Raw genomic sequence first — 10,507 nt, forward strand, 5'->3', positions numbered from 1 at the left:
ACTACATGGCGCTCTGCTTTCAGCACTTGCGAGATTGAATCTCATATTTCATGCAGGTGCAGAGAGATTTGCATCTGTCACTTCTGCCTGCTTTTCGTGTCTCTTTTCATTAGGTATGAGGATGGAAGTAAAGGTCAGGGCCCTGGGAGGCCCATGGAGAAATGTGACCTTGCAATGCAATGAGAAGACACCATGTAGAGGACCATGTTGCAGTTCAGAGGCTCGTGGATGGGCTGGTTGTTTGGGCCTTTTGAGCTGATGTTGCTATAGGTGACCCATATCGGGTTCAGTACTGCAGGGCTCTCTGGACCAAAACATTGGAGCACAAAGATGAAAGATCTGCTGTGCTGAATCAGGACAGTCCTCAGGCTCTGGTCTGCAGGTCAGGAGGGGAGAGCCAGGGTGGTTCTTCCTGGCCTGGAGTCAGTTCTGTGAACTGAGACCTCCTCATGCCAGTGAAACAAAATCTCGTTGTGCTACATGTCCTCTGCGGAACAGGAGGAAAGTATTTTAATTGTACTCTCATTCACCCACTCCTTCTGCTTCTGAAGTTTTGAATGGTTTACTCCAGTCTCAGGGCATTGCAAGTGGTTTCCCCTCCTCACGTGCACAAACCCACACACTCCCCCTGCCTTTCCTTTGGGCTGTTTTCTCCCACACACAGTATCAAGAAATGAAGCGCCATGAAACCCTTTCATCACAAATGTGGGGAAGATCTTAGTAAGAAACAGGAGATAAGGAGTGAGAGCACTGACAGCACTTTGTTTTCGGCTGGCGAGGCGGGGTTTGCTTCCAGCAAAGCCAGCCGGAGCGTGGTGGCTTCAAGCAGCCTGGAGGTTTGGACTGGGGAGTGCAGTATTGCACTGTTAAAGGAAACCTGTTTCCGAAACAGGGCTGTTTGTTTGCACTCCCTTCGACCCACAGGTCCAACCAATCTTTGCACTTTGAGGAGCCATGGACAGGCAGCAAACCTTACTGAAAGCCTACGGAGACGCAGTGAAGCAGTAAAGGAAGGCTAGGTGGTTTGCAAACTGTCTGCACATATGGGTGATTCCTACATGCCATTGGCAAGAGCAAAGTGAATCCAAAAAAGGTGAGGTAAGACTGTGGGGACTGTTCTACCCTACTGTGAATATCACTTCTAATTCTGCATGTTTTCAAGAACAGTTGTTCGGGAGAAGCTTGCAGGGTTTCTTCTTGTGTCATTGAGGAGGGACGTGTTCTGTTGCTGTTCTTCATCCGTGTCAGAGTGACCCGTGCAGCCTACACAGCTTCACGTTATTCAGGGCAGAAACTGAGTTTGGAGCTGCTCAGCATTACAGATTTATTGCTGTTAAAACCCAAAAAAACTCCAAATCTATTTATAAAGATGTGAGATAGCACCAGCAGTTGGGTGACACATTGTAGCTGCTACAGATCCTTAAGACCAGGGAAAGTTTCTGCACAGTAAGCAGACCCAGAGGTCCTCTGTCTTGCTCTGCCCTGTTCTTGTAGTTTGGCCAGTGAAACTATGGAGCATTTAGCTCCTAAAATAGCACTACACCATGCAGAGGTACTAAAATCCATTCCTGAAAGCAACATAAGCACACTCAGAAGGGATTATGCTAGACCTAAAAGCCCTGATGTTTGGCTGATATTGTATGTTCAGACTGAAAAGCAGCTGCTTTGACCACAGAGCACTACTGGATTCATGGAGAAGGGACACAAAATTCCTTCTTCAGCTGCTACACTTTGATCACAAAAATTGTCTGCATCGGGACCTCCTCCGAAGCTGTGTTTCTTGACTAACATGAGGTCCCAGAGTGTGTGGCTGTCTGAAGGCCTGACACATCATGTAATTTCTCATTCTGCCAAACAGATGCAAAGTGAACTTTCTTCCCCCAAACACCACAGGTTTCCGCTTTCCTTTGGGAGGAAATGTTTAACCACATCTGTGAAAACCCTCTTTGGTTCTGTTGGCATGTATCGCTTGGGTCTTGTAACTATTTTTCCTCTCACTGCGTCATTTCAGTTTGAACAAGTGGCTTTCTACTGCCCTGCTGTTTAGTAACTAATTTCCAGTTATCTCCCAGGGCTGCAGGACTTCTTTCTGTTCAGAGACCTCCTTCGCAGTCCAGAGGGTGACAAGGAAACTACTGACTTCCCCTCACTGGCTAAATAGAATAATTAACATGTGGCTGATAAGGGAGGACAGAACTTACCGGTGTTGGTCTGCCAGTGCTAAATTACAGCCTCACAGGGTGAGAGGTTTTAGTTTGTCTCCAACATCCTCTCTGGAAAATTGGGTGGGATATAAAATCTTGTCCAATACTGAATCTGTTCCTAATAGCAATGATCATTGTTTCACCACAGGGTTACAAGTAGTCTTCGGATTTTCCGAGCACCAGGATCAAAGGCTGCATTTGGTACTCCAAGACAAGACTCTGTCTTGGCTATATCAAACAGGGTGTTAATCTCTCACCAAGCCTTTTCTAGTTTTTTCTATTTGTGGAAGGAATCACACACCCCCATTCACTTCTAATCATGACTAAGCTACAGAGAAATTGTAATGTTACAGTATTATCTTGGTAAATTTAGTTGCTTCCAGTAGATGGCATTACAGCAGTGCAGTCCTGATCGAGGTTAGTTCCTATCACTGCTTGGACTGCCAGAATAGCACTCAAAATAAATGCGGTTAAAAACATTCTTGTTCTTTTAGTTTCCTATCCAATAAAAGATGTTATTTCTATTTTATGCATTTTATAGCAATTTTTTTTTGTTTTATTTTTCAATGTGCATAACTCCACAATCACTTTATTTTAGAAAATTTGTCAAGACACTGAGTGTTTTGGACTGTATTCACAAATATGCTAACCACTGGGCACTGCTCTTTCATGTATAAAATTTCTGCCCTCAAGTTATGCATCAGGGCTTTCTGTATGGCAGAGGGGAAGAATTAGGTACTTCACACCAGCTCCATAGCAGCTAGCAGGCAAAGTAGAGACCAGTTACAAGAAGCAGCTGGTAATTTTAACCGAATAATTACATTTCAAATATATTTGTTAGGTTTTTAGGTACATTCCTCTGTACAGTCTCAAAAATGCAAAAATATTGTAGACAGATATGTTTGCATAAAAAAACCCAAGCCAAATATGAAGGTAACTGTTTTTACTGCTAATGTCAAAGTCAGTTCTGAGAAAAACATGTTACGCCACTGTTTGTGCTTGGGCATAGCAAGAGTCATCACAACCCCTCCACCCAGGTCTCCAAAAGCCATTCTTTAAAACACTTCTCTTCAAGTCAACTCACTTACATTATTCATTAATCAACAATTTACATTAGAAAAAAAATGTCTACTAGAAATGTGGGTAGCATATTCTATTGTTTACCTTTGCATTATAATAAATGTAAATTAGAATTTGTCTTTATTTAACCATGCGCTTGTGTCTTTTAAGCCAAGACAAGCTGACTCATAAAAGACAACTCTTAGCATTTGATTTTTGATTTAGTTTAGTTAAAACACATTCCAATTCTTTCTCATTGACCTAGCATGAAATTTATTAACTTACTACCCAATTCACAAAAAGCTGAGTAAAATTTAAATATTACCCCATGATTCATCAAAGCTTCTAGTGCACCAGGTTTTGCACTTGCAAGGAAAAATAAAGCTCAAAGTATTTCTCCTTGCAAGGAAAAATAAAAGCTCAAAGTATTTTTCTTTGCAAGCAAAAGCATGCCGTGGCTTGGTGAGAATGGGAGAGAGGGGGAAGCGGGAAGCAGGACGTGTGTCTCAAGGATTTGGGCATCACAGGTGTGAGGGATGGCACCTTCCCCCATTTGGGATCTGTAATCCTGAGTCCTTTCCTGAAATAAGGAACCTAACGCAACCCTTCAGGACATCTGTATGTGTATATATGTGCGTGAATGCATATATAAAGACAGATAAAACAGTACTCCCTTCTTTACCCAATAGGCTTTTTGTGGTTCTTGAAGCATGTTAGCGTCCTGTTTGTTGCTCAAATAAGCACTCACCCAGGATAGGAGGCCTTATGTGCCCTGATGGAAGTGCTGACTGCCAGCCCCTAAACTGTTACGCCCAAGGGCTCTCTCAGCCTTTCCTGCCCCATTACCGCTTGACCATGTTCATCCAGAATATTGAGAGAGATGCAGGATTTCAGGCTCTGGCAGGCTTAGATGGGTGTTGGTTGGGATTTTGGGAATGACAGTTTCAAATGAAGTGGCCAAAGTAGTCCTTTGACTTGATTACACTAACTTGCTTATTTTCTTATTTGATATCGGCAGTCAGTCAGTATTATTTATTTGGTTTGGTACCAATATGTTTATTCAAAAGGCATGGTGGCTTGGGCTTTCTAGCTAGACTTCTGCAGAAGTTGCTGTTCTAACTCCATGGTCTGCTGTTTGCAACTTTTACAAAGTTTTGCAATTAAATCTTCTGTATTTAGCATGTGGTAAAAATAATTTTCCATTTGCTGAGAAAATGAGCAGAATGGTTAAACTACAGAGGAATTTGAGAGGGGAAAAGCAGCAGCAGTCTATTGAGTATAAAAACTGGTGTGACGTATATGTGCATATCCCAGCTGCTAAAGGACTTAGAATCATAGAATCATAGAATCATTAAGGCTGGAAAAGACCTCTCAGATCATCAAGTCCAACCGTCAACCCAACACCACCATGCCCACTAAACCATGTCCCTAAGTGCCGCATCTACACGTCTTTCAAATACTTCCAGGGATGGTGACTCAACCACTGCCCTGGGCAGCCTGGTCCAATGTTTAACCACTCTTTCAGTAAAGAAATTTTTCCTCACATCCAATCTAAACCTCCCCTGGCGCAACTTGAGGCCATTTCCTCTCATCCTATGGCTTGTTACTTGGGAGAAGAGACCGACCCCCACCTCACTACAGCCTCCTTTCAGGTAGTTGTAGAGAGCGATGAGGTCTCCCCTCAGCCTCCTTTTCTCCAGGCTAAACAACCCCAGTTCCCTCAGCCACTCCAACAAGTCCAATAAGCCCACCTCGCTACAACCTCCTTTCAGGTAGTTGTAGAGAGCAATGAGGTCTCCCCTCAGCCTCCTTTTCTCCAGGCTAAACAACCCCAGCTCCCTCAGCCGCTCCTCATAAGGCTTGTTCTCCAGACCCCTCACCAGCCTCGTTGCCCTTCTCTGGACACGTTCCAACATCTCAACATCCTTCTTGTAGTGAGGGGCCCAAAACTGAACACAGTATTCGAGGTGCGGCCGCACCAGTGCTGAGTACAGGGGCACTATCACTTCCCTGCTCCTGCTGGCCACACTATTTCTGATACAGGCCAGGATGCCGTTGGCCTTCTTGGCCGCCTGGGCACACTGCTGGCTCATGTTCAGCCGGCTGTCGACCAGCACCCCTAGGTCCTTTTCCGCCAGGCAGCTTTCCAGCCACTCTTCCCCAAGCCTGTAGCGCTGCATGGGGTTGTTGTGGCCGAAGTTCAGGACCCGGCACTTGGCCTTGTTGAATCTCATACAGTTGGCCTCGGCCCATCGATCCAGCCTGTCCAGGTCCCTCTGCAGAGCCTTCCTACCCTCGAGCAGATCAACACTGCTGCCCAACTTGGTGTTGTCTGCAAACTTACTGAGGGTGCACTCGATCCCCTCGTCCAGATCATTGATAAAGATATTAAACAGAACTGGCCCCAATACTGAGCCCTGGGGAACACCGCTCGTGACCGGCCGCCAACTGGATTGAACTCCATTCACCACAACTCTCTGGGCCCGGCCGTCCAGCCAGTTTTTGACCCAGCGCAGAGTACACCTGTCTAAGCCGTGAGCCGCCAGCTTCTCTAGGAGAATGCTGTGGGAGACAGTGTCAAAGGCCTTACTGAAGTCCAGGTAGACCACATCCACAGCCTTTCCCTCATCCACTAGGCGACTAGACTTAAGTGGAAAGAACAAAATTTGCCAGGAAAATAGTTTTTTTGAGGCAAAAAAATTCTATGGTCTGTGTATATGTCACTAAAACCACATCTTTGAATCATTCACAGCTGCCTTTCACGCAGAGAGCAGGGGCAAAGGCACTGCCACCACTTGGTCCCTGTTTCCAGGGTAAGGGCCACAGCTGGCTGTGCTGCAGCTCCATGTCTGCAGTGGGCTGGGAGTAGGACCCCGCACTGGGCTTGATTTAACTACACCTGGAAATGCTTTCCGCGCAGATCATGGCAACAGCTTACAGGCAGTGATCTGTGCGTACAGCTGTATCCCTGCTTTCTTTTCGAGGATGGCCCTGGGGCAGACCTGCACTGGAAGAACCAGTGACACAGCTCCCAGTCTGCTCCGTTTCCACGCATCCCAGCTGACTTTTGCAGAGATGGGAGGAGATGGGGAGTGCAGGGAGGTGCAGGCACCCTCCTCACAGGGTGAGAACCTGGTTCAGAGAACACTGAGGATCAGACCCATTTGTACATGTGTAATAGACGTAACTCTGATGTGTGTGCAAGGCCTCCATGACACTTACATTGATGTTTCCCTTCAACAGAAACGACCTGGGAGCGGCCAAGCAGTGTGCCTGGGACCCCAAAGAGCCCTGTGTCACAGAAGAGTTCTGCAGGTACTGTTTGAGGCTGTGCCTGACCACTGCATTGGGTGAATCTGCTTCTCTACCACTCAGCAGAGCAAAGGAAAATGCTGCGATTACATGGGATGTGTATTTAATGTACACGGTCATGTGAATGTAGCAGAGTAAACATGGTGGGGCTTTCCCTTCTGATACATCTTCTCGCCTGCTGTTTCCCTACTGATGCATCTTCTGGCCGGTTGTCTGAAGTGTCTGCTCAGAGCTGAGATGGCTCCTTCCTTGGAGCATGGAGGCAGATGGTGGCCCAGCGAGCCAGCCGGGCTGCCAGCTCTGGGAGGGAAGGACAGGCTGCCTTTCCCAGTCCCGCTTTCTGCTGGGGCAGGGGGAGCAAAAAGCTGCAGAGGAATGTGGGCTGGCTATAGCTCTTCCATGCAGAGCACGTGCACAATGAAGTGTTTTAGCAAGTGGTAGCTACAGGGTTGACCACTTCACCTCTGTCCTGACTTGAAGTTGCAGGGAATCAAGTAACAGAGAATCAGCTGCATAACTGTACTGAAAAGCTTTGGGTACTGCAGGAAGACAAAGCAAAGCAAAAATTACACTAGAATAAAAAGTGTTAAATGGAAAGGCCATTGCTGGCAATTGACTGTAAATAATGCAGTCTAGAGGATGTTTTTTGTAGAATTTGATGTAGAACTGATGCCCCTGTATCAGCAGAGCTGAGTGGGAAGTATGCTTGAAGATTGCGCATTTTGTTGTGACCAAAGGGTTTGTGATGTAGTTGTGTATCTTGTTTTAACCCTACTTTGAGCATCATTCTTTGCTCAGTATATTCCAAAAATAAAGCACCCTACAGCTGTATATATGAACCATAAATACCTTACAAGGCTTACTTTCTTGACATGAAAAGCCCTTCTCCATTAAACCAGTGCTTTTTACATACCATACTTCTTCAAGCACATCATTTTACCAAACAGCACTATGGGAACTGTTTTGAGTTGGGGGTCTCTTTTTCTTGGCTCCTTCCAGCTCAGTAACTCTGGTTGTAACTCCTGATAAGAGCCTGCTGCAGGATCCTGAGGGTGGAGTGGGCCCATGGGCTGAGCTTCTGTAGAGTCCGGTTCTGGGGTCTTTCTGGGTTGGAGCTAACACATCACATTGCCAGCCTGATGGGATGGGGAAAAGCATCTGTAGTTTCTTAGGCTGGAGGCAGTGAACACTGGTGACTCAAAAAAGGCACCGTGATTTATATCTGTATATTCATTTATGTGATTAGTTTTTAAAATGTGCAGTTATTTATTTGCTACCGGCAGCAAACCTGCTAACTCTCCATCTGTTCTTACAGTGAATGGCTACCACATCTCTGGGACGCCAGTACACCAGCTCGACTCTGGTCATATGAGCCTCCGAAAAGCCAGTGGGGACCCCCAGGTAAGTTCTGGGGAAAAAGCCAAACAGTGGTATCCAAGAATAAATGGGTCTCCACTTAAGTAGTTTAGGAATCTGCCCAGAGCAGGAGATCAAGAGGCATTTTCTTTCAGAAACTGTCAGATCAGACAGATTTGTTGCATCTAGAATAGTTAGTCTTTGTGTCCAACTGGTAAAACAGTACAAAATGCCAAGATACTTTGGATTTTTCTGTTGTATCACTCCTTTCTGAAAAATCCACCAGGCCACTTCAGTCACTATTAACAACCTTACAAATTTTCCTGCCTCTCCAGCCTGAAGCCTGGGCCTGTCTCCAGCACAGTCCTCTCTCTAGACTTGCACATCTGCCCATGTCTGTATCTCATTGTATTTTCTTGCAGCTCCAGCCTTCCCTCCCAAAGACAGTATTCACAAAGAATTTGTCCAAAGCTTTTTTCTCAATTACTTCATCCATTCCTGCATGTCCTTTTACAGGCCCTCCTCTGTGCTTTATATAGCCCATGCCTCACCCATCTCATCACCCCAGGGTAGTGTTTAAGATGCTGACTCATGGACAGCCGTTCTCCCCTGCCTGTTTGTCCAAATTTTCAATAAATATCCCTGCACTTTTTCTTGCACCACTTCATGTCCCTGGGAGAGTCTTCCCCGCAGGTCTGCAGATGCAGCACAGGGCCCTCTTCCAGCTCCTCCCATGAAACTCTTCACCCCCTCCCAAAACAGCAACAGTTGAATAGCAGGTGGGTTGCACTCCCATGGGTTGTGTTTCCCTGCCCAATGACGTTTTTCCCCTGGTGGTACCGGACCCGAGTTCTCTATTTCATTTCTGTATTAACTGGTACGTTCTTCTGCAGTGCAGCTACTTAAATACTCCCAGTGAAATGCATGTTTGATTTGTGTGCTGCTACCATGCTGACCGGGGTTACCTGTTGCTCTCAGCATCCCTCTGATGTTCTCTGTTTCTTGGCCTAAATTTTGTGTTGTCTGCCAACTGTCCCTCTTTGCCTCAACCCACTTTCTCGCCCACTGCCTCCTAGGCAGTGGCCTTCAGCCTTGCCCTCATATGTGCTGTTTCAGCTAAGTCAGCATTTCTGGTTTTGCTTGCCCACCAGTGGATTCACAGCATCTCCCACGATACAGTCCAGTGCTTTGGACTCCCCTTTCCTTCCACATCCACATCAAACATCTTGCACTTAACTGTCCTGTGCTGCTGCTTCTCTGAGCTGTTTGCACAGGCTGGAGGCAGAGCATGTGGGTGCCTAAACTAGGTGAAAAGCATTTTAGAAACTGATGTAGTGCATTACCAGACACCCCTGTCCTCACGTCTGCTTTGAGTCCCTCAGAGAACCTGAATAAACTTGCAGGCTGTGACTTCCTTTAACAAAAGCTATGTTAATCCATGTGCAACAAATCTCATTTCTCAAGGTATCTGATTCACAATGTTTTTGCAGTTGCCTTGGTACACAAGTCAGATTAACCGACTCCCCCAGAACTTCCTTTGTAACAACATTTGCCACTTTCCATTTTTACAGTGCTGAGTCTGACTCAAGTTTATAGCCACCTTTTTGGTCAAATTTACATCTGAGATACATGGGGAATCCATTGCCATGCAATGGTTTGCTCAGCTGACTCATCCATCAGAGTGACAAAAATCCCCTTCATGACTTTTCTCATTCACTTCAACAGCCTCCATGATACTTCCTTTCCATTGCTCCTTTATTACAGGTTTTTCCAAACTGAAGTCCTGTTTTCATTTCTGCTTTGAACCTATTAACTAGTTTTGAATCTATAACTAGCTGCTGGTGCCATTAATTCTAAGAGCAGCTTGTGTCCACGCCCGCTTGGGAGCCTGCTTTTCCTGGGAGCTGTGGCTGCTTTTGCAGAAGAGTCCTTAGTAAGGAAAACTTCTGACCGTGAACTGTTGGGTGCAAGAAGCTGTTCTCTACACCCTCAAACTCTCATACACTTCGGCCAGTCCCTCTCCTACTTGCCTGTCTTGGGCCATCCCAAGCTGCTTTGCCTTGACTGCCTCCTTGTCTGTTCTTGGCACAGGCTGTCTCCTGCTGCAGAGCAGCTTCCAGGCATTCTCCAGGATGCTTTCTTAGACCTGGGTAGCAGCCATCATGCAAACAAACGCTGGCAAGATCCCTCAGGCAAGCTCAGCCACATTTCTTGGAAACAGGTCAAGGGGGAAAAAGCCACAACTGAGAACAACACGGAGCTGCACTGTGCTGGGCGCAGGGCCAGCCCTTGTTTACGGCTTCCTAGAGAGCAGCTGAATGCCGCCCGTTCAGGTTGTCACTACTGCCACAAAGGGAGCAGCAGCGCAGCCCGGCCGGCCGGCATCCCGCAGGCCAGCAGCGGGCCCGTGTGAAACCGCACGTCGTCGGCCCTGGGCACGTTGCTGCTGGTGCGAGTTCAGCCGGACGTCGAATTTGGGGCTGTAGCCCGAAGGGAGCGCGCCGTTCTGGGGCGCTGCACGAACACTGCCCGGCCGGAGTATGCTCCCCCCACCCCAGGCGCCCGGCCCGGCTCGT

At 46.8% G+C, this 10,507-nt stretch overlaps 1 protein-coding gene across 1 annotated transcript in view; it reads left to right on the forward strand.

Moving 5' to 3' along the window:
• Positions 1 to 10,507, forward strand: part of GAS7 (growth arrest-specific 7) — a 66,372-nt gene that overhangs the window by 21,440 nt on the left and 34,425 nt on the right. The window contains exons 3-4 of the mRNA XM_009325774.1: positions 6,507 to 6,578; positions 7,891 to 7,976. Of these exons, the coding sequence (XP_009324049.1) occupies positions 6,507 to 6,578; positions 7,891 to 7,976 (158 nt within the window). The remainder of the gene's footprint in view (positions 1 to 6,506; positions 6,579 to 7,890; positions 7,977 to 10,507) is intronic.

Source organism: Pygoscelis adeliae, unplaced genomic scaffold (genome assembly GCF_000699105.1).
Source record: "Pygoscelis adeliae isolate BGI_AS28 unplaced genomic scaffold, ASM69910v1 Scaffold81, whole genome shotgun sequence".
Classification (NCBI taxonomy): domain Eukaryota; kingdom Metazoa; phylum Chordata; class Aves; order Sphenisciformes; family Spheniscidae; genus Pygoscelis; species Pygoscelis adeliae.